At 63.7% G+C, this 22,860-nt stretch overlaps 1 protein-coding gene across 2 annotated transcripts; it reads left to right on the top strand.

The window, feature by feature from the left end:
- The first annotated feature begins 567 nt into the window (after nt 1–567).
- Nucleotides 568–11,454, top strand: IGF2 (insulin like growth factor 2). 2 transcript variants are annotated; one of them, XM_027045902.2, is made up of 4 exons: nt 568–744; nt 5,594–5,756; nt 7,598–7,749; nt 8,018–11,454. In XM_027045902.2, the coding sequence occupies exons 1-4, from the start codon at nt 583–585 to the stop codon at nt 8,255–8,257; spliced, it is 717 nt and encodes a 238-aa protein (XP_026901703.1). In that variant the 5' UTR covers nt 568–582; the 3' UTR covers nt 8,258–11,454. The 2 variants fall into 2 exon arrangements, with proteins under 2 accessions (XP_026901703.1, XP_053058731.1); XM_053202756.1 differs by having other exon boundaries at nt 5,594–5,757; nt 7,590–7,749.
- Nucleotides 11,455–22,860: the final 11,406 nt, after the last annotated feature.

Genomic DNA, 22,860 nt, shown 5'->3' with positions numbered 1-22,860 from the left:
GCTGCCTCAGCTCCTTCTGCGCCCGCGGACGCAGCCTCCAGCCGCCAGCCTTGCGGTGAGCTCCCCGCCGCCTCCGCGGCCCCGGCCCGGCTCCCCTCCCAGCCCCGCCACTGTCCCGCCGGGGCCGCCGCTCGCCGGGCGGGCGCAGGAGCCCGCTGAGGGCTTGCGGCTCGGCGGCCGCGCTTGCTGCTGGGGCCGCGCGCCCCGAAACCCACGCCGCTTTCGTTTGCTTTTCGCAAAGCTCACGACCGTGGGGGGAAGGGGCCGTGGCGGCCCCCAGTTGGGGAGGGCCTGGCGCTGGGTCGCAGGGACGCCGTGGAGAGGCGCACCCCGCTCTGGCGGCGCGGCGCCTCCAAGTCCGCCAGGCAGGGGACTCGGGGAGGCGCGCGCGGAGCGCGGGCGAGTGATTGATGGCGGAGCGAGGGGGCGAGCCGGCGCGGGCTTCCGCCGGCGGCGGCCCCTTCCCCTCGGAGAGGCGCGGGTGGCCGGGGGCGCCGAGGGGCGGGCGGGACGCCGGGGCTTGTGCGTGGTTTTGACTTGGTAAAAATCACGACTTCTTACGTCGTCCAAACTCTCCAGGAGATGGTTTCCCCAGACCCCCAAATTATCGTGGTGGCCCCCGGGACCGAACCCGAGTCTACGCAAGTCCAACGCACTGAGGACGGGGGAACCATTCTCCGGATATTTTGGGTGGGCCCCAAAGGCGAGCTGCTTAGACGAACCCCGGTGAGCTCGGTCATGCAGGTAGGATTGGAGCGCCGCTTCCCGCCCTGCTCTTCCGTCCCCGGCCAGGCGCGGCCTCGGTCGGCCCCATCGGCCGGCGCTCCCCGGGAACCGCACCTGGCGGCCGCCGCAGCTGCACCCCGGCTCCGCGCGGCACCGGGGGGCGCTCAGGTTCTGGCTGCGGCGACTCCAGGAGCCGCGCCTGCTCGGGCAGGTGGCGGCCGCGCGCCATGCCCAAGCCCCGGGCTTCCTCCCTCCCCTGCAGCTCCCCGCGGGACTCAGGGACCCCCCGACCGGGCGCCGCCAAACCACCTGCGTCCTCCTCACTCTGGACCGCGCGCGCCCGCCGCGTAGCCCCCGGCCGCCGCTAGGGCTCGGGACACCGCCCACCCCTCTCGCTTCGCGCCCCCCGCGTGCGCGAACCTAGAGACCCCTAGGAATCTAGAGATCCCGGGAACCCGAGCGTCCCCCCTCCCCCCGCCCCTCCCCCCCCTCCCCCCCCCCCACACTTCAGAACGGGAGACTCGGGACTCGGGATTTCTTTCGCATTCTGCCGCTCCCCGCCCCCAGCCCAATCTGGCCCCGAGCACCCCACAGCACCCCCCCCCACCGTCGCCCCCGGGCCGGGGGCCCCCAGCCCGCGGCCCACCCACCACCCCCCCACCCCACCCCCAGCTCGACTTGCGGGGGCGGTCCGGGGGGCGGGGCCAGCGCCCCTCGGGCGCCCATTGGCGCGGGCGCGGGGCCAGCGGGGCCCGAGCGGGCGCCGCGCCGCGGGGTGGCGCGGCTATAAGAGCCGGGCGTTGGCGCCCGCAGTTCGCCTGCTCTCCGGCGGAGCTGCGTGAGGCCAGGCAGGCCCCCGGCCCCCCCCTTCCGGCCGCCCCCGCCTCCTGGCCCACGCCCGCCCGCGCTCGGCCCGCCAGCGCCTCCACCCGGCCGGCGGCCCCGCGTCTTCGCCGCCCGCCGACACGCTGCTGACTCCCGCCTCGGGCGCCGTCGGCGGGGCCGCGCTCCGCCGGGCCTGCGGATCCCCGCCGCCTCCTCTTCCATCTACCTCAACGCCCGCCCCCGCTTCGCCCGAGGAGGCGGTCCCCCCCGCAGGCAGTCCGGCTCGCAGGCCGCCGGCGTTGTCACCCCCCCCCGCGCTGTCCCCCAGCCCTCCCCGGCGCGCGGCCGGCCGCTCCCCCCTCCTCGCCGCGTCCCGAGCGGCTCGGCGCAGCCACCGCCACCGCCACCCCACCCCCGGGCCCGGGCTCGCGACGGCCGAGGGCTCCGTCGGCCCAATCCGAGCTGGGCGCCCGCGGCCCGGGCGCCCTTCCGCTCCGCCCCCCTCCGCACCTTCCCCGGCCCTCGACGTCGCGCCCTGCCCCGGCTTCTCTGTGCTCCCCGGCCCCCTCTCCGGCCTCTGGCCCCGGCGCCCGCTCTCCGCTCTCCCGCAGCCTGCCCTTCGCTCCCTCCCGTCCCCCCCGGCTCCTTGCCTCCGACTCCCTCCCCCTCCACGCCCGCCCTCTCGCCTCGCCGTCCCGAAGCGGATTAATTATACGCTTTCTGTTTCTCTCCGCGCTGTTCTCCCCCGCTGCGAGCCTGCCCGCCTCTCGCTGTCCTCTCTCCCTCTCTCGCCCTCTCTTCGGCCCCCCCCTTTCACGTTCTCTCTGTGTCTCTCTCTATCTCTGCCCCCCTCTATCCTTGATACAACAGCTGACCTCATTTCCCGATACCCTTTCCCCCCCTAAAAGTACAACATCTGGCCCGCCCCAGCCCGCGGACAGCCCGCCCTCCCCAGACGATCAGACGAGTCCCCCCCCCAAAAAAAAGCCATCCCCCCGTTCTGCCCCGTCGCACATTCGGCCCCCGCGACTCGGCCAGAGCGGCGCTGGCACAGGAGTGTCCGGCAGGAGGGCCAGCGCCCGCTGCTCGGTTTGCGATACGCAGCAGGGAGGTGGGCCGCAGCTGTGCCGGCTTCCAGGTAAGCGGCGTGCGGGCCGGCCGGGCCGGGCCGGGGGCCCCGGCGGGCCCCGGGCGGGGGTGGGGGGGAGGGGAGGAGGCCGCGGGTCCGGCTCCCCGTGGCGAAGCCCGCGCTCTCCCCAGCGCCGCGGAGGAGGGGCGGGGGTGGGGTGGGGGGGGCTGGCTGGGGGCTTCGGGAAGTGCCCAGGGAGGTGCGAGCTGTCTGCAGAGGCGACTTCCTGGTCGGCTTGTGGGTGCAGCGGGGTGTTGCTGAAAGCCTGCGATTTGGGCCGTGCGGGGGCGGGCCGTGTCCCCCAGGGTGCCGGGTAACGAGGAGGGGCGCGAGCCTCAGAAACCCACCCTGGTATGTTGACGCCGTGCCAGCAAGACCGAAGGAGGAAAACGGGGTGGGCGGGGCCAGGATGGAACAGGGGGCGAGTTGGCAAAAGGCTCACACCCGGCGCCACATTTGCAGTTGACCCCCTCCTCCCCACGCGCGGGTGCACCCCCCCCCCCCACACACACAGCCCCCTCCCTGTCCCTGTCCCTGTCCCCAACGTTTCCACCAGGGAATCTGGGGAGAGGGGCCGGTGGGAGGCTCCGAAGGGCAAGAGCGTACAGTCTGGAGAGGGTAGCTGCCCCTGCCCAGTGGGGTAGATGGAACTTTCCATGCAAGGGGGTGTAGAGCAGCCCCCCTGCCTCCCCTTCCCCCCACTGCCTGGCGCCTAGAGGGGCTGGGGGTGCAGGAGGAGACCCCCACCCCCACCCCCACCCCGGGGTACTTTGCTGAGGGATGGTCCGGAGCAAGTTGTTGGGGGTGCGGGAGAGAAGGGACTGGCTGGGAAGAGGGAGGGGGCGGGAGCAAAGGGGGCGGGGGGAGTGGTCAGCAGGGAGAGGGGTGGGGGGTAGGGTGGAGCCGGGGCTGGGAGGAGCCGGCTCAGACATAAAAGCCAAAGCACTGACCAGCCTGCAAACTGGACATTAGCTTCTCCTGTGAGGCAGTCCTTCCAGCCTCCTCCTCCTCCTCCTCCTCCAGCCCCAGCGAGCCTCCTGTCCAGCTGCAGGTAACCGGGGCTGTTGAGCGAGGACCCCCGCTGCCCTCTCGCTCCGGCCCGCCCTGCCCTGCCCTGCCCGCCCCCGCTGACGGGGGGGCCTCGGGCCTCAGCCCCTCAGCCCCTCAGCCCCTCCTCTCCGCCTCTGCCGTCCTCCTGGCCCCTGGCCTCCCTCCTCCCCGCCACCGCTGGCTCACCTGGCCCAGAGGGCACGCCTCTCACCCGGCCTCTGCTCTCCCCAGTGCCGGCCGGGACCCCTCACTGGAGTGGCTGGCTTGCAGAGGGTGCAGCTGTGGCTCGCTCGGAAGGCGCCCAGTCACTAGCTGGCCAGATTGTTCTTAGAATTTGGAAGGGGGCAGCGGCGGGGGAGCAGCTTGGGAGATTGGCTGGGGCCCGGTCCAAGGCGGGAGGAGGTGAGGGGGGGCACACTTCACACCCCCCTGTGGAGCTGGCCTCTGCTCTTTAGCCGAGTTGAAGCGGGACTGTGCTCCCTTCTTGGTTGCCTCCTCTCCTGCACGATTTATGGCACCAGAAATTCCCTGGGCCTAGCGTGCAGCGGCCTCGCTCCAGGCTGGGAAGGGGCATGCTGCGTGGTGGCCCCCCCACCCCCCCGCCCCGCCCCGGGCCCACCGGGTGTGGAGCCTGGGAGGGGCACATCCGGGCAGGCTGCCCAGCCCCCGGCTTGGGTAGCCTCAGGGTGCCAGTGGGCTCGGAGGCACTGGGCCGTGACTGTCGCCCCAGAAGGGGCTTGTACCTGGGCCTGTGGAGGGCTTCCAGGGGCTACCTGCCTGTGGTTGGGAGGGGGGGGCTTCCACTTTCTGGAGGGGGCAGGGGCAGCTTGCTGGGTCTAAAAGAGAACCTGAGGCCCCCTCCCAAGCCCTCCCAAGCCTTAAGGGGCCTGGTTAACCCTGGCCCCGGGGCCTTGCAGCCACACAGCCCGTGCAGGGGGTGTGTCCCGAGACGTGCTTCTCGGTCCCGACTGGGCCCCAAGGACCTGGTGTCCAGCTTCCAGCTGGCCTGACTTGTTCTCTCCAGCTCCCTGGGTGGGGTTTGGTACCTCAGTGGGGAGAGGGTCTGATGAACCCACAGGGTCCTTGAGGTGCCTGGCCCTGGAGGGTGGGTGTGATGCCAGGCCCGGAGAGGAGGCCTGGGGCCTTTTTGTGTGTTTTGGGGTGCCCAGGGCAGGCTGGAGTGGGGGACTGGGCGATTCAGGAGAATGAGGCCCCCGGAAGTGTGGCTGGCACTGCATAGTAACCACTGGATCCTCGACCTGAGCTTTGCTCGGTCCCCGGGGTGGGGGTGGGGGGGTGGCTGGGAGGGTGGAAGAGGCTGTGGGGGAGGGGGAAGGGGTGGGATTGGCACAGCAGGACCCCTGCTGCTTGGGGGGGGGGGCGGTCCTCTGGGATGCACACAGCTCTGAGGTGGGGTGGGGCCGTCTGCCATCTTGGCTGATGCGGGGAGGCCGGCAGAGTGGCCACTGCCCTGCGCTGGTCCCGCCCCCCCATGACTTCATAGGACAGAGGCCAGGTTCAGTGTCCAGCCCTGTCCCCTGCGGCTCTGGGGTGTGGCTGAGCCCCTGCGGTGGTGACGGCGGGGGCCATCATCCCCTCGTGAAACTTGGTGCCCATCAAAGATGTGCTTCACACACATCCGCTCAAACCTGGGGCGACTGCGCACCCAGCCTGGGCAGGAGAGCACGCGTTCTCTCTGTCATTAGAGCGGCCACGTTTAGGACATGGCGATCTAAAGCCGTAACCGAACTTGGAATCAGGAGGTGGCTGGGCTGGTGTCTCCCAGAGGCCCCGGCCTGGCGGGGCAGCGGGAGTGGCCTCCGGCCCTGGACTTGGCTCATGGCCTCCTCTCTCCGCCCCTAGATGCCGATGGGGGTCCCAATGGGGAAGTCGATGCTGGTGTTGCTCACCTTCTTGGCCTTGGCCTCGTGCTGCTTTGCTGCTTACCGCCCCAGTGAGACCCTGTGCGGCGGGGAGCTGGTGGACACCCTCCAGTTTGTCTGTGGGGACCGCGGCTTTTACTTCAGTAAGTAGCCCAGTGCGCGTTGGGGCGGGGGTGGGGGGGGCGCACCCAGCAGGTGCTCTATAAATGCTGGAGTCCTCTCTCCCGTCTCCCAGACGCCCATGGACACCTCCTGGGATACCTGGTGTGGGTGGCCAGGCACAGGGAAGCTACTGAGACTCCATGAGCACAGTTGGGACCCTGGAGTCCGCATTTATTGGGCACCTGCAGTGAGCATGGGTGGTGCCCACACCCCTGACCTTCCTGTGACAGGATGAAAAGTAGAATGCTCTCCTCCCAGGCAGGGTGGGATCTAGGTGGGGGCCAGGCCGTAGCAGGTGCGGGTGGGGTGCAGGGTGGGCTGGAGGCAGACCCCAGTCCTGGCAGGGAGGCGGACTTTCCCTCACTGCTTCTTCCTGACCTGCTCTTGGGCGGGCTGTGGGCACAAAAGTTTCCCACACATCTGGGGGTGGGGGGTGCGTCTGCCATGTAGATGGTGGGCAGGTATTTGTGGATTACCTGATTTAGCGTTTGGTAGAACGGATCGGAGACCCCTAAAAACCAAAGCGTGTGTTGCATGCTCCATGGGCTGGGGGGGTTGCCGAGCTCCCCCCACCCCAGGCTTGCAGGAGAGGAGATGAGGCCCTGCCTACAAGACATTGGGGGGCGGGGCGGGGCATCCGCCTGAGGGGTGGGCCTCAGCGTGGGCTTTGGCTGTTTCTTGGGCTTCTCTCTTTCCATGTCCATCCTGGGGCTGGGTTTTCCCCTAGAGCGCTGCTTTTCCTTGCCCCGGGCCCTGGGTGGGCCCCCCCCCCCCCCCCCCGTTGGAGGTGACCTCTTCCTCAGGGGCGTGGGCCATTGCCCTCCCCTCCCAGAAAGCTGGGCCTCAGGGGAGCATTTATCTGGATAGGGGGAGGGACTGCAGAGCAGACCCAGGCTGACCCTGAAGGTGGGGAGCGCGAGCTCCCTGCTGCGGGCTCAGCCACCTCTGTTCCCAACAGGAGCCCAGACGCGGGTGGGGGTGGGGGAGGTAAGATGGTGAGGACCCTGGTGGTCACACCTGGCCCTGCTGCTCCCCAAGCGGCAGCCCCCTCTGCAGCCTCTACTTACCCAGCGGTGGAACGGGCCGCACAGACGCCAGCCTTGGTCTCTCCAAGCTTCTCTTTGAAAAACACTCCTGCTTCTCCATGCTTTGGAAGCCCAGTCCACCCCGGCCTGGCCTGTGCCCCCCACCCCGCCCTGGCACCTGCCTCGTTTTGGGGGCAGGAAGTGGTGCTGTGTAGGGTCTGGTGCCCAGGGAGTGAGGCCCCTGCAAGGAGGGCTGGGCCGAGCCCCCACCCAGTGGGACCTCCTCCCCACTGGCGCCCGTCCTCCCCCCCCCTCCACCTCCCCCTCCAAGGCGAGGGCCCGGACTTTTCCTTGCAGCTGACCTTGGAGCCCAAGCAGCGGAGGGGCGGGGACGACGGGAGGAAAGGGGGGCGTGGTTTCATGCAGGTCCTCACTCCTCCCCTCCCGTCTTCCCCTTCTTCTCCCATGCCTGCCTCGGCGTCTCGAGGGCTACGGGCCACCCAGGGTCCTGCTCTGTTCAGGGAGGACACTTGCGTCCCAGCGTGGCCTTCAGGACGGGACCCTGCGCCCCGCATCGTGGGGGGGCGGCTGGGCCCCTAACGGGCTCACGCCTGCGCACTTTCCCCACCTCCCTGGGCGGTGGACCCTGGAGGCCGTGCCCACCGTCCGTGCGAGGAGGGAGGCACCGCGAGGCCAGGGGGCTGGCGCCCTGCCTCCCCGGGGCCAGCGCCCCCTTGCCCGGCTGCGGTGAACTCGGTGCTCAAGGGCGGCTCTCGTTCCCCCTGTGGGACTTCCAGGCAGGCCGGCGAGCCGCGTGAACCGCCGCAGCAGCCGTGGCATCGTGGAAGAGTGTTGCTTCCGCAGCTGTGACCTGGCCCTCCTGGAGACCTACTGCGCCGCCCCCGCCAAGTCCGAGAGGGACGTGTCGACCCCTCCGACCGTGCTTCCGGTAGGCACGGGCCGCTGCTGCTGCGGGGGGGCGGTGGTGGGGACCCTGCTCTCCTGCCCTCCTTCTGGGGGGACCGGGGCTCCGCCAGCTCCTGGGCTCGCGGGTCCCCCACGCCGAGGACCCCGGCCCGGAGCCGGCCGTCCAGCCGTTCCCCGTGGGCAGGCGAGCCCCCTCCCCGTGTGAGGCCGCTGAGGGGTCCCCGGGGGAGGGCAGGAGCTAGGGAGCGGGGGCCCCCTTGACTGGTCCTCCCCTCCCCCCCCACTCCCAGGACAACTTCCCCAGATACCCCGTGGGCAAGTTCTTCCAATATGACAGCTGGAAGCAATCGGCCCAGCGCCTGCGCAGGGGCCTGCCTGCCCTCCTGCGCGCCCGCCGGGGTCGCATGCTCGCCAAGGAGCTCGAGGCGTTCAGAGAGGCCAAGCGTCACCGTCCCCTGATCGCCCTGCCCACCCATGACCCCGCCGCCCACGGGGGCGCCTCTCTGGAGGCGTCCGCCAATCGGAAGTGAGCCAAACTGTCGTAATTCTGCAGAATGGCACCGTCCACCTGGTGCCCTCCTCCTGACTGGGGGCCGTGTTCCATCGGGTCCCGCCTCCGACATCTCCCGGTACCATTTTCCCTCCGCGGGCTCCCCCACCCCCAGCCCCCGTGCCCCAACCTCCCCATGTCAGGCTCTTCTCTCCTTGGCCTTCTCCATCCGGCCAAGGGGAATGGTAGTAACACCTCTAAAACTATACAAACTCAATTGGCGTTACGTATCCCCCCAAATTATCCCCAAAGCACACGACAAAATACTAGACTATGAAGCCCTGAATGACACACACACGCATGCACATCAGTCCCCTTAAAACGAATTGGCTTTTTAGAAACACCAGAACAGTAATTTGGCTTAAAAAAAAAAAACCAAAAGAAACCCTAAAAATATCAATTGGCTAAAAAAATACTAAAACCAAATTGACTTAAAAATGATTGGCATCATGAAAGAATCAGGCACCCCCCTTCCCTCTCTTCCCCAGGGACCTCGAGTCAGATTGGCCGCGGCTCGGGCCCCTGACCGACCAGGAGAGGGGAAGGGACCCCAGATCTGCAGCAGGCACGTCCTTGCTCTCCAGCCAGCTCTGGCCCTCCACAGGGAGCATTGGCCACCCTATGACAGCACAGCCCCTTCGCTCTGTTTTCCATCCCCGAAAATCACCGTGGAGCTGGTTGGGGGTTCCCAGTAAGACCGAAGGAGGGCAGAACAGAACATGAAAACCAAAATTTGTGAAAATAAGCTTTAATTGGCCCAAACCCCCATACACCCGAAAGTCAACCCTCCCCAAACCCACACACCCCAAATTCTCACATCTCAATCCCCGCTCTAAAAAACAGGCATCCCTGCAGACACCCCCCTACATGCACACACACACACTCTCACACATGCACAGCCCTCACACATTCTCATGTACATGCACACATACACACACACTCTCATGCACACACAGCCCCTCACGCACGCACACCCTCACACGCACACACGCACACAGACGAGTGAACCCAGCCCGGTGCAGGTCGGACCACGTTCTGCCTCGGCCCCTTCTCTAAGCCGTTTGGTGATGAGGTTTTCATGGGCTGCTCTCCCCTCTGGACCCCTGGGATGCACTCCTCGGGTGAGAGAGGGTGTGTCCCAGGCCTAGGTGGGCGACCCCTCTGTCTGAGGTGATGGAGGTGCCTTTGCCCACGACCCCCGTGGTGTGAGCCCCGAAGCCCCCCGGGCCCCACCGGCATCCATGCCCCCTCCCACCGTGTGGCGCAAGGAACGGGTTTGGTGGCACTGGAGGTGGCTATAGCTGAACGAGACGTGCCTTACAAAGTAGCCTGACCCCCTCGGTGTGCTCCGGTGAGAAAGACCTGGGGACCCCCCAGCACACCTAGGGACCATCTTTGCGGGTCCTCTGGGGGCCTCTCAGAAATGGGGGCTCCCAGGAGGCCGGCAACGATGGTGGGGAGTGTGGGAAGTCTGGCGGTTGGAGGGGCGGGTGGGGGGCAGTGGGGGCTGGGTGGGGGGATGCTCTGGAGCAGGAGGTGGTCCTGCGGGGTTTGGAGTAGCGGAGTCAGGAGTGACAAGGAGATTTGCAGAATTACGGATTGAATTAGGAGCCCAAATTGTCGCCAATTGATCTGTACCCCCCTTTAATTGGTTTCTCCTGGGGCTTTTTTCCTTTTTTTTTTTTTTTTTTGACCCCTCCTTAGCTTTTTACGCGCTCACACACCAAATTAATCTTACTCCCCGTCCCACGTAACAGGGGGGCAGTGACCAAGCAACGACGCACGAAGCCACCATCACCACCTCTGCGGCTGAGCCGCACGTCCTGCTCCCCGCCATTTAGCGCCCCGATTCGGTTTTTGTTTTAATCTGTCCCTGTCGCTTGGGTTGAGTGGAGAGAGTGGGCCTCCGTGGGGCGCTGGCCACTGCGCCCCACGGAGAAGCCGGAGGGGAAGGGAGCGGGCCGCTGCCCGGCCTGGCCTCTGGGGACGGTGGCTGGTCCCCTGAGGTCCTGAGGGGCGGAGGAGGGACGGGGAGGTGTCTCCTCGGTGTCAGGAAGGTGCTCGGAGGCCACCAGGAAGAGGGGGCCCCTGGCTGGCTCAGGCCGGCTGGGGGGGAAGGGGTTGCAGGTGTGTGAGTCGAGGGGCTCCATCAGGCTGGAGCAGGTGGCCGCCTTCCTTGCACTTGGGGAGCCCTCCCCCCACCCCTCGGTGACACCTTGCCCACCTCCTCAGTGCCCTGTCTTGTCCCCAGGAGGCTCCGAGCTCTGCAGGGCATCCTAGGGGCCAGGCAGGGTGAGGTCGGGGAGCTGGGGAGGTCAGGAGGGTGCAGGCCCCGCGGAGCAGGAGAGCAGGCGGAAAGGTCCATCAGCCGGGGTTGCTTGGGCCCCGAGGCCCGCGGGTCTGGTGATACCGAAGCAGCCACCACCTCGGTGCCTAGGGCTGTGGCAGGGACCCGGGTGGCTGGGAGGCTTACCTCACCCCCGCTTCTGCCCCCAGTGCAGCCCCCCCTGCACGACAGCCCGACTAGCATTCTAGAGGCCCGAGGCTTCTGGGCCCTGGCGACGGGGCTGGCACGACCCTGGGGGCGGTCCGTGCCAGTCCACTCGAGGCACAGAGGGCCCTTTGGCAGGCGTCCGGGGACTGGGCCATTCGGACCATTGGATGGAAACCCAAAGAGCCAAATCGTCGTAACTGGGACCCAGATTGGCCTGAGATCCAAAAAGACGCGGAGGCACCCTAAATTGTCTGCCCATCCTGCCGGACGCCCAGCCCACCCAGTGTTACATTCTGCCTCCTTTGGGATGGGTGCTCCGGGACGTCTGCCAACGCTCCTCTGTGTCCCCCTGTGAGCAGCTCTCCGAGGGTCCTCAGCCATCCTGACCCGGGCCCCCCTCTGACTTCCTGAGCCCCTGCTTGTGGCTGTCCATCTTTTCTCCCCCCCTCAACTGTCTTCAGCAGGACCCCCTCTTGGGTCCCCCCCCCCCGTGCCATCACCTGAAGACCCCCACGTGCCGAGCACCGAATGTCATCTCGCCCGCTGCCCTGGTCCATCTGGCAGTGGCTGGTGCAGGCCTCCACTCGCCCCCTTTAACATGCTGATATTTCTGGCAAAACTCATTGCTTGGGTTTTGTCTTTAACGTTTACTGCTTGCAATCCCAATAAAGCATTCAAATTTATCTTGTTCTGAGTTCTCTGTTCTTTCACCGGCGCACGGGGTCCGGGGGTGGGGAGGGGCAGGGAGGGAGGCCCCTGGGGGTGCGGGCGCCCCTCTGCTCCCTCACGGCACAAACGGCAGGTCGGGGTGGCCTGGAAGCCTGTGCGCTTTCGGCGGGGACCAGGGCCATCTGCGTGGGGCCAGGGGCCTGGGACAATCTCAGGAGCCCGGTCCTCGAAGACGGGGTGCCCCTGCTGCAAAAAGGGGCTCTGAGGGGAGGGTTTCCAGGAGCCACTGAGGAGAAGGGAAGTGCCTTCAGTGCCAACCCCAGGGGCCTCTTCCAGCCTGGGGGTGGGTGCTGGGGGCCCACTGGGTTCCAAAAAGTTCTGGAAACTAGCTGTTGCCGGAGATGGGGTTTCATGTCACCTGCCCGGCCAGCTGCACGCACACGGGCAGGCTCACACTCTCCCTGAGACAGAGGCCACAGCAGGAGCTCCTCCTCAGACCTGCACCATGTCCCCGATTGCCCTGGCCACTGGCCTTTAGGGTCCCTGGGCTGGAGAGAAGGTGGCAGAGCTGGCATCTGTGATGCTCGAGGCCTCAGCTGGTCGCCTCCCTGCCCGCCCCCCAAGCCCTGGGTCCAAAGGTGTGCCATTGTGGGCAGTGGGACCAGGAAGCATTCCGCCGGCAGACCCGGGGCTCTCGGGCCTGTCTGGGTGGGGGGAAGGCCTCCCGCCCTGAACCCCACCCTTCTTCCCGTCTCTGGTGTTTCCTGGCCTGGTGCTGGGCCGTAACAGGCTCACAGCCAGTCCTCCAAGGTCTCGAGTGGCATCCACACAGGCGGCTGTGGTGCCCACGCTCACTGAGAGTTCCAAGCCGGGGGACCCGGGGGCCGCCTGGAGGAGGCAGGACCGGCCTCCCAGGATGAGGAAAGAGCAAGTTGGATGGGGACACTGGGCCCACCTTGGGGGCTGACGGGGGTGAGGCTGGGGGACCAGGTGAGCAGAGGGCCCAGGGCCCAGCAGTACAGGCACACCCTGCAGTGAACGGCCCTGCCCAGTTCTGCCCACTCCTGAGACCAGGTCAGAGCCCAGCTCCCACCCGCCCCCGAAGATTCACTCCAACCCTGCCCGGTTCCCCTCCTGGGACCCTCGGGGCACTGGGCTCAGGGTCTCTCCTCCTCCCAGCTCTGGCAGCCCGCACCCTCTCCAGCTGCCCCCCCCCCCACCGCCGCCACACCCCAGGCCCTGCCTTGCTGCCTCCTGTCCCTCACTGCAGCCCAGCCCACCTGCACCCCTCCCTGCACTGGCTCTCCCCGAGACCCCCGTGACCTCCCTTGAGCTCCCGGCAGCTTTCCTGGGTTAGCCCAGACCCCACTCCACCGCCAGGGCTGATGCTGCCCCCACCCCAATCGGCTTGGCCCGCTGAGCCCCAGGCGTTCTGGGCTGCCCAGTTCTGCTTCTCTCCCCTCCCTCTGCTCTGTCAACTCTCCGCTCATCCCTGGGGCCTCATTCATTCATTCATTCGTTCACACACGAGGGTGAGCACTCCCGTTTGCAGGGCTCCCCGAGGCTCAGGGTCATGGAGAGAGACGTTGGGGTCTCATGGAGAAAGTTATTTTGGAGTGCAGGCCTGGAGGAGGTGGGGAGCATGGGGTTCTTCTGGAAGAAGGGGTGGAGAGGGGCCTGGGGAGTCCGGGGTTAGGGACGGAGGCTAGGCTGCAGCAGGAAGAGGGGTCAGTGTGAGAGACGAGGTCAGGGCCAGAGCCAGGGCACCGCAGGCCATTGTCACCCGTTCAGCAAACGGTTTACGGATTCCTACAGTGGTGCACTGAATGCTGTTCCCCGCAAAAGACGACGTGTCTACATCCTGAGCCCTGGAGCCCGTGAATGTGACCTTATTTGGAAAGAGGGTCTTTGCAGGTGTCAGCGGAGGATGAGCTCCTCCGGGACTCAGGGTGAGCCTCAGTCCAACCACAGGTGTCCGTGTGAGAGAAGAGAGGGGCGGGCAGGCGGCGAGGGTGGCCCCGAGAGCCCGGGAGCTGCGGTGGGGGGGTCTCGGCCCTGGGACACTGACCGGAGAAGCTGACTTGGGACTCTGGCCTCCAGAATCGGGAGAGAGCGGATTCCGTCCTTCGAGCTGCCCGGTTTGTGGTCACTTAGGAAAATTACATGAGGAGACACCTGCCCGACTGGGTCCGTGTCCCAAGTGCTGAGGACGCTGCGGGGAGCGGAGTGGTGGCGGGGCCCATCCCAGAGGCGCCCCCAGCCCGCAGCCCCGGCGCCCCAGGCCGTGCCCGAGCGCCTCCCTCCAGACCGCTGGCGCTCAGCTCCGCTCCCCACCTCCGTGGAGCCCAGGTGGTCCTTTACAACACGAGGCCGGGCCCGCGGAGGCCAACAGATCCCCGTGATGGCCCCCGCATCTGGGCGAACTCACTGGCGTGTTCCCGCCCCGGGGCCCTGGCACACGCTCCCTGCGGACACCTGCCCGGTCACTCTTCTCACGCTAAGCTCTGCGGCATCGCGCCCACCCAGGGAGGCCTGTCCTCAGCGCTCTCTCACGAGGGCCATCCCTGCTTGCATGTCCCCCACCTGCACCCCGGATGCAGAGGGTGACGCCGGGCCCCGGCCCTCAGGGTCGGAAGGAGGGGTGCCGTTTGCTAAGCTGGACACACGGACTTCCTTTCTGGGCTGCTGCCACCCACTCGGGCCTCCGTCTGGCATTCTCCCCGAGCTGCAAAATGGCTCCTGCCGGGGCCTGTTCAGCTCCCTCCATGTCCTGCGGCCCCCTGACCCCGTGTGCTCGTGGCCACCGCTCGCCCAGCCCGGGGTCCCCTGCCCTCCTCCTGACCCCGTATCCAGTCGGTGGACAAGGCCCACGGCTCCACCAGCCTCTGGACACCACTGCCGTCCAGCTCTAGTGTCCTGTGCGGCCACTCTCCCCTTAGGACCCCGCATGGCTCCCGTGGGCCACTGGGTAGAGTGCAAACCCCAGGCCAAGCTTCAGTTCCTCAGCCCCAGAGTGAACCTCCCACCCCCTCCCGGGCTTCTCCTGTACACGTGCTAGCTGCTCTCTCCTGGGCCCTCTGGTATCTGCTCTTACCCTGGTAACCACACCCCTACAGCACACCCTCCGTTGCTCGGTGCAGCCCCCCCACCTCCACCGCCCCAGATGAGCAGGGAGGCAGGTGCACTGCCGTGCCCGCCCGCGGAGGGGGGGGGGGGTCCTCCTGAGCTCGCCCGCCGGCCAGGCGGCCTCAGCGCCGAGCTGGCCAGCAGGGCCCCGGGTCGTGCCACGAAAGTCTCCATCACAGCCGCCTTTGGGGGCCCCTCGCCCGGCTGCTCTCCCTCTCCTTCCTGGAGGCCTCCCCGCCTTGGACCGCCCGCCTGGCTCTGGCCCCTGGGCCTCATCCCCAACAACCTGTGTCCGCCCGCGCGGCTGGTCTCGGCTCGCAGGGTCCCCGCTCCTCCCTGCCTGGGCCCGGCACACGACCGGTGCTCCCTCACAGGTGTGCCCGGGTCAGGGGGCCACAGAGCCAGCCACGCGGGCCCTGGTGGGCGGCGGCCTCAGGCTTCCTAGCGCAGCCCCCAGCCTCTCTCCCTGCTCCCAGCCCCAGCCAGCCCAGGCCTCAGCCGGCCAGGAACCAAAGAGAAAATGCCTGTTTATGCCAGTTACGCCGAAAGCAAAACAGTTTGTGGTTTGTGACCCAAATTTTTTGCCTTTTTTTTCATAACATAACAAAGCTCAAGACAACTCCCTCCCCCCCCACCCCCCCCCCCCCCCCCCCAGGCAGACAGAAACGATCTGTTTACACTGGCCGCAAAACATTCCTGGCCCGCCAGCCCGGCCCTCTCCCCCAGGCCGTGCCCTCAGCACTGAGCGGTTGAAGGGGTGCAGGGGCCTGCTGAGGGGGAGGCAGGAGGGGGCCACGGGCTGTGGCGGGTCAGGGTGCTTGTCCGTGTAGCTGGACCGGGGAGGAGGCCTACATGTATCACCACACCGTCCCCTCCAAGGCTCCCCTACCCGCGTCTGCCCTGAGCCCCCTGGTCCCTGGGTCGCCACCCACTTGCCTGCCTGCCTTCCAACCCATTCCTTCCTGTCCCAGTGCCCAAGGCCCACATCCCCTGGCCCGGCTTGGCCACGAAGCCCACGAGGGGTGGGCACATGCCCTGCCCAGGGAGCTGGCATCCCACCCTGGTGTAGGTGGGGCAGGTGTAAACCCTGTGATCCCAGCCCAGAGTCAGGGAGAGCAAGGTGGGGCGCCTTCCCCCGCCCCCCAGGACTCGGTGGGGCCAGGCTCACGCTGGATCCCAGGAGTGGTAGCCAGGCGGGACTTCGAGGTACCCTGGCCAGGAGGAGGGACCGGGCCCCTTTCCCATTCAGACCGTCCCCAGGCCTGTCATGGTTCTCTGGGGACTCGCACCCTCCCTGCAGCCTCACTGCCCCTCCTCTTGCCCACTCGTCTTCCCATCACCGCTCCTTTCTGTCTTGGCTCCTTGCTGCACCCCTGCACTGGCTCCTGCCTCATGCGGGGTGCTGTGGAGCCAGAGCCTAAGAAGAGGGAATCCCTGGGCCAAGGGCACCAGTGTTCTAGGGGGGCACACACACAGACTCACTAGTGGGGGCGAGGCAAAGGTGCCCCAGGGACGCCCACACCTGAGGAAGACCACCAGACTGCCTCGAATGGTATGTAGGAGCTGGAAGGGCATTGTGGGTGGAGGGAACAGCATGGACAGTTTGGGAACTAGCTGCCCTTCTGAGAGAACAAGGCACAGGTGTAGGTGCATGGAGAGGGACACGAAGGTGCGTGGTGCGGCCACGCTCTCAGGGCCCTGAATGCCGAGCCAAGAAGATGAACTTGACCTTGAGAGAGCTGTGGGCAGCAGGGAAGGCTTTTCAAGGGCAGAGTGAGCCACTCAGATGCGCATTCTAGAAAGATGGACCAAACGTGGGGCGAACTGAAGCCCGAGGGTTAGCAGGGGGCACAGAGGGCAGAGCAGGGTGGGGAGCCACGTCAGCCGGGAAGGCCCTGCACAGTGCGCCCTGGCGGTGGTAGGTCGGGGCGGGCAGCTCACCCATCCCGTCCCTCCCCCAACCCCAGTGGGCAGGTCCCAGCTCCGCAGTGTGGGGGCGGGGGTGGAGGCAGGGGACGCATCCTGCTGCAGGCCCTGGGCGCAATCCTCCGTTCTGCTCTTATGGGGCTGGCGGCCCCCACCCCCTCGCCTGGCCAGAGCATCATTTTGGAAGGTCTGTACCTCTGTCTCCCTCTCCCCTCAGATCAGGAACAGATGTGTCTCTGGAGCAGGAATTCTAGCTATTTGGTTAACCAGTCACTCAAAGGAGTTTCTGATAAGGAGATTTGGTTCTCAGCAGAGCCAGTGAGGGGGAGGAGCCAGGACAAGGACTCCCCCACCTTCCTTGCCCCAGGGGCCTGGGATGCTCCCAGCCAGGGTGTCCCCGCCAGCTGGGCAGCTCTGGGGAACACTGGCTGCTCCTGTGGGGCTGAAGTGTCCCGGCAGGTGGGGTGGGCTGAGGCTGCCACGACATCTCCCACCCCACCCCCAGCCTGGGTGCAGCCAAGCTCCACCCTCCACGGCACCAGCAGGAGAGTCCCGCTGCCTCCCTGCCCTCCATCTTTCCTTCGTCGTTTCCCCAGCAAACAAGGCCCCAGAGCCATGGAGATGAGGCAGGGTCCCTGCCTGCCCTCAGGACAATCAGACCGTCACAGTGAAGGAGGAGCACTGAGGACAAAGGTGGTGCCTTTTCAAAGTCCTTAAAGACGCAGGCTGGGGAACCACCACTGGGGGCTCCTCACCTCGGGCCCTGGTCCTCCTCCCCTCTAGGCTGCCCCCAAAACAGCAGCTGACTCCCTGCTTAGGCAGGCCCTAAAGCGGACCATCCCTGCTTGGACCTTGGGGGTGGCACCCCCCAGAATTATTCACTCAGATCTGCCAGTTTGGGTCCCTGGTTCCCCAGAACCCAGCACAGCATCTGATCCTGTTCTATTCCATTCACAGCCGCAGACTGCTGGGGCCACTCTGATCCCTTATTTGGTCTTCTAGCACTTAAGCAATGGGATCTTATCTCCCAGCCATGGACCCCAGTATCTAGCCCAGTACCTGGCACAGAATAGAGACTCAGAATAGGGTTCCATGAGTGCAGAGATGGATGAAAGGGTAGATGGGTAGATGTATGGATGGGTGTATGTATGTGTGTATGTATGGATGGATGGGCTGATGGAGGGGTAAGTAGCGGTATAGAAGGCTATACATATGGATGGATATGTAGATGGGGACAAGACAAGTGCAGGGAAACAAATATCTACCTGTGTTGTCGCTTGAGATTGTCCTAGCGGGGAATAAGGGAGGAGAACAGAGAGACTGAAATTTATTGAATGCGTATCCTCATAGAAACTCTATGTGCTGATTCCGATCGTAATATATCCTGCTTTTGGAGTCTGGAACGTAATGTGGGTTGAAAGATATTTGTTGATTGAATGGAATTTAAAGGTCTTGTTTAAGCGAACACATATCTGGAAATTGTCTCTAGAGGATCTAAAAAATCTGAACACGTAGATAAACAGATCGCCGACCGAAAGTCACAAAATCTTACCCTAGGAAAAGGCACAGGGCCCAGAGAGTTTTATAGGCAAGTTTATTTTTTATGCTCAAGATCATTCTTATACAAGATGTTTCTAGAAGGGTAGATGGACACAATTCCAATTCATCCTCTGTGTCCGTATAATCCTGATGCCAAGGTCTGATCATGATAGCTCAAAAAGAGGAAACACCACAGACCAAGCTCACATGTGAAGATGGATGCAAAATTGTAAATAAAAGAATCAGCAAATTAAATCCAGCAGTGTATTGAATTAAAGTAATAATACACCATGACCAACCAGAGTTTACTTCCAAGAACGCAAGGCTGACTCAACATTAAGAAATCCCCTAATATCATCCTGCTAATAGGCCAAAAGAAGAAAAACCATATGATAAGATTGATAGGCGCCAAAAACATATTTCATAAAATCTAACATGCGTTCCCAGTTATAAAATGTGTTTAATAGGCTAGGAATAAAAAGAAACTGCCTTAAGATGAAAGAATACTTATTGCCACCCTGCCACCCTCTATCTCGCCCTGCATCCCGTCATCCTCTGAGATGACTGTCTTCGTCAACCTCGAACATTCCTGCAGCAGAATTCAATAGACGCTTCCTTCTTCATTGGATGTGGGCCCTCAAGAGCATCTGCTGCTGCGGACCCTTCCCCCACCCCCATCCTGAAACTCCTCTTGGTTCCAAGTATGGAGTATGTTTCCCATATGGACTGTTTCTAACAAATCAGCCCTCCTGCAGATAACAACCTTAAACTCTGGACAACAAACAAACAAACAACAAAACTACCCAATGGCTCTAGAGAGTTACCAAAAGTAGTCGTTTGGGGAAGGGTGGTCATAATATGGTGTAGACATCTCAAGTCCCAGTAGAAATCCTGCCATCTTTCTGGATGGAGGGGCCAGGAGAAGGAGCCTGGGGCCATTGAGGTCACTGGAGACTGAGATGGGAATCCCCAAAAGAATCAGACAAGGGAACATCTCAAATTCTGCCCAGGTTGCTGGCATGGGCAGACTGAAAGCAGCCTGGAATGAGATTTGAGCCACCTCTTACCGCGAGTGAGACAGAGTTTGCAGACGGAGCCTCCTCAAGCCAATAACTGATACGCATACATCGGCACTCTTCGGAGAAATGCCACACACCCACGGTCTGCACAGCAAGACGTTCACAGATCCCAGGGCACAGTCCAGAATTACACGGCATATGTGAGGGTCAGCAGCATGTACTTCCCTCCCGGAGGAAAAGGCAATTAACCAAGGCCAAGTCTGAGGACCGGAGGTCAGAATTATCAGACAGAGACTTGCAAGGAGGTGTCAGAACTGTACCCAGGAAGACAAAGCGAAACACAGTCACAATGAATGAAGACAGGAGATTTGGGGAGACAAAGAGCAGATACTAAAAATATCCCAATGGATGATGAGGGCTGAAAAATACAATCTCCGATATAAAGAAAAACTACCAGATGAGATTAGTATCGGAACAGAGATGACCACAGAAAAAGCCTGTGAACTTGAAGAAAGGTCAGTAGAAGTCACTTAACATGAAGAAGAGAGAAGAAACATGAGAACACAGAACAGAGACTCGAGGTCATATGGATGGTGTCAAACATCTAACACAGGTCACTGGGGTCTCAGAAGGGCAGGGGTGGGAGAATGGGAAGAAAAAATATTGAAGAAATAAAGACTAAAAATTTCCTACATCGATTAAAAACTCAACACATTTGGGGCACCTGGGTAGCTCAGTCGGTTGGAACACATTTGGGGCACCTGGGTGGCTCAGTGCATGACCTTGCAGTTCATGGGTTCAAGCCCCGCATCTGGCTCTGTGCTGACAGCTCAAAGCTTGGAGCCTGCTTCAGGGTCTGTGTCTCCCTCTCTCTCTGTCTCTGCTCTGCCTACACTCTGTCTCTGTCTCTCTCTCTCTCTCTCTCTCTCTCTCGCAAAAATAAATAAACATTAAAAAAAAATTTAAAAAAAAACACATTCAAAAAGTTCAGTGAAACCGGGGGTGCCTGGGTGGCTCAGTCGGTTGAGTGTCTGACTCTTGATTTTGGCTCAGGTCATGATCTCATGGATTTGTGAGTTCGAGCCCTGAGTCAGGCTCGGAGCTGGCCGTGCAGAGCCTGCTTGGGATTCTCTCCCTCTCTGCCCCTCCCCTGCTCACATGCTTTCTCTCTCTTTCAAAATAAATAAATAGACTTAAAAAAGCAAATTGAAAAAAAAGAGGTTCAGTGAAAACCAACTTGGATCAATTGGAAGAAAATCAGGTTTAGGCATGTCTATGTCAAGTTGATGGAGATGTAAATTAAATTGTTTTTGTGTTTTTTTTTTAATTTGAGAGAGAAAGAGAGAGAGCGCGGGGGCTCGAACCCATGAACCGTGAGATCATGACCTGAGCCCAAAACAAGAGTCAGAGGCTTAACTGACTGAGCCCCCCAGGCACCCCATGGAGATGGAAATTAAGAAGGGAAATCTTGAAAGGAGAAAACAAGTCTTTGTCCCATAGGAACCAAAGAACTGAATATCAACTACTTCTCACCGGAAACCAAACCACGGGGCCCCACAGACAACGGAAGACATTCTTTACTCCACATGCTTTCCCCTCGGCTCCTGTGGCCACGGGTCCAGTTTCCTTGTCTTTTTGCTGTTTTGGTGTTTGTTCTGTTTTGTTTGTTTTGTTGTCTCCCTTTCGTCCAGTGTTGCTGTGTTTTTTCCCCGACCTGGGTATCTTCTCCCCTCCCTTTCTTGGGCTCCTGCACTGGCCGAGGGCCTCTGGGCCACAGCTCCAGTGATCACACCCATCCCCAAAACCCCCGAACGTGGACCCCTGACTCCACTGGCCCGTGGTTGGGAGCGTGGAGCCCACGTCTGCCCGGTTCCAGGTGTGGGCTTCCCCCCAGGCTCCCCATCTCAAGGAATGACTGTCCCCGCCGTGTGGCTGCTCCAGCCAGAGCTCTGGGCGTTGGAAACCCCCACCTCTCTGACCTCACGCCTCCCGACGTCCGTCGTGTGGTCAGTCTTACTCAGTACGTGGCAGCCTTCACCCAGAAGTTTCTACCGGTTGGGGGCCACTCCGTGCCCCCTGAGGACATCTGTGCTAGCATTCACTCCCCAGACGAGGAGACCCTGTCCCCATCTTACAGATGGTCACCCGAGAAGGGCAGACACCCATCGACGGCCGTCAGTGGTTCCCCATTGCCCTGCATCAGGCATGCGCTGGGCATCGCCGTGCACGCTGGCAAGCTGCCTGTCCCCGGGAGCTCACCGTCTGCAGGGAGAGACTGACAGCTAACAAGGCGTTTAATGAGCCGATTACATAATTACAGGCTGCAGAGAATAACAGGGCTCACGGGCGGCCGCGACTACCCTCCCCACGCCCCTGAGGCTGAGGGGCGGGCTCGGTCCTCCTGACACCCTGGGCCGAGGCGAGACATGTTTGTGGGCCCGTCTCTTCGGGCCAGCCCCGGACTCGGCTCGGACCAGGGACAGGTGCAGGAGGCAGCTTCACTCCCTTCCTGCCCCCGGCCGGGCAGCCTCAGAGATGGGCCCCCAGTCGCAAGTCCAGGGTCAGCAAGTCTCCCCTGGTGCTGTCCTGAGGCCAGGGGACAGCTGTCCCCAAGCCAGGCCCCCCAGGCACCAGCCCTGCACCCCTCCGTGGGCCAACCTGCAATTCCAGGGCAGGCCTGTGGGCCTCTGTGATTGGGGGATGAGTTCAGCTCTCCAGCCCCCACTGGGCGAGCCTCACTTCCAATCCTGGGCGACATCCTGCCATGGGCACAGAGGTGAACAGAACCCGGTTCTCCTGGGTCCTCCCGGACCCCTCTCGTGCCAAGTGAGAATTACCATCACATTTCCCCAGCTCATGGCGTAGAGGGGGCCGGGGGCTGCTCCCGCAGCCCTCTGGGCACACCCTCCTGGATAATCTCAACCTCCTGGGACGCAGGCTCTGCGAGGTCCAGAGGAGACCAAGTCAGGAGCAGGAGAGCCGGGAAACTCCGGGTCACTCAAGGCGCCCGGCTGGGAGATGCTCTGGCCCCTCCACCCCCAGGAAATGGCGCCAGCAGCTCGGAGGCAGTGGGAGGGAGGCGCGTGTCCCCGCACCCAGGCTCCCCTCTCCTCTGTGTCACGGGGCAGGCAGGTCTCCGCCAGGGTCGCGGAGGTGGCGCCTGGGCCAGGCTGGCCCTTCCGTGCCGGCTGCGGGTCGAGGCAGGGCCACATCTGTTCCCGGGGCTGGACCAGGGCCCTCCCACCGGGGCTGGGCCCCATCTGCTTGCATCACACAGGTCGGGGCCTGCGTGTCTGGGAGATGCCCTGCAGCTCGGCGACGAGGGGCGAGCCCTGTGCGTGTTCCCGTCCCGCGGGTGGCGGACGTCGGCCGGCACTGCCTGGCAAGAACCGCTTCCAGGCCCGGCTGGACGCCAGCTCCCCGGACCAGAAGGGGGCTGCCGTGGGGTGGAGCCTTCGACCCCTCTCCAGGCCTGGGGGCTCCCCGCTGGAGAGCACCACCCTGGGGCCTCCCAGTCAGACCCCTGGGGGGCTCAGGACCCTTAATCCTGGTAATTCCTGCCCACTGTGAGCTCCATGGAAACTCCTCCTGCCTGCCTGGGATTTGAGGTCTAATTCCCAGTGACATTTTAGGAAGCCGGTGACGGCACGCTGGGCATGGGCAGCAGCCTGGGGCGGGTCCGTCGCCACACGGAGCCACCCCCCCCCCCCACCCCGCCTGTAATTAGCAGAGAGACGAAGGCTTTGCTCTCAGCGGTTCACCAGGGGGTCAGGAGAATTCCCGGAACCCACGGGGTCCCACTGCTGCCAG

Source organism: Acinonyx jubatus, chromosome D1, assembly GCF_027475565.1.
Source record: "Acinonyx jubatus isolate Ajub_Pintada_27869175 chromosome D1, VMU_Ajub_asm_v1.0, whole genome shotgun sequence".
Lineage (NCBI taxonomy): Eukaryota > Metazoa > Chordata > Mammalia > Carnivora > Felidae > Acinonyx > Acinonyx jubatus.
Note: the sequence above shows the minus strand (reverse complement) of the source record. Positions and strands in the feature narration are given on the sequence as shown.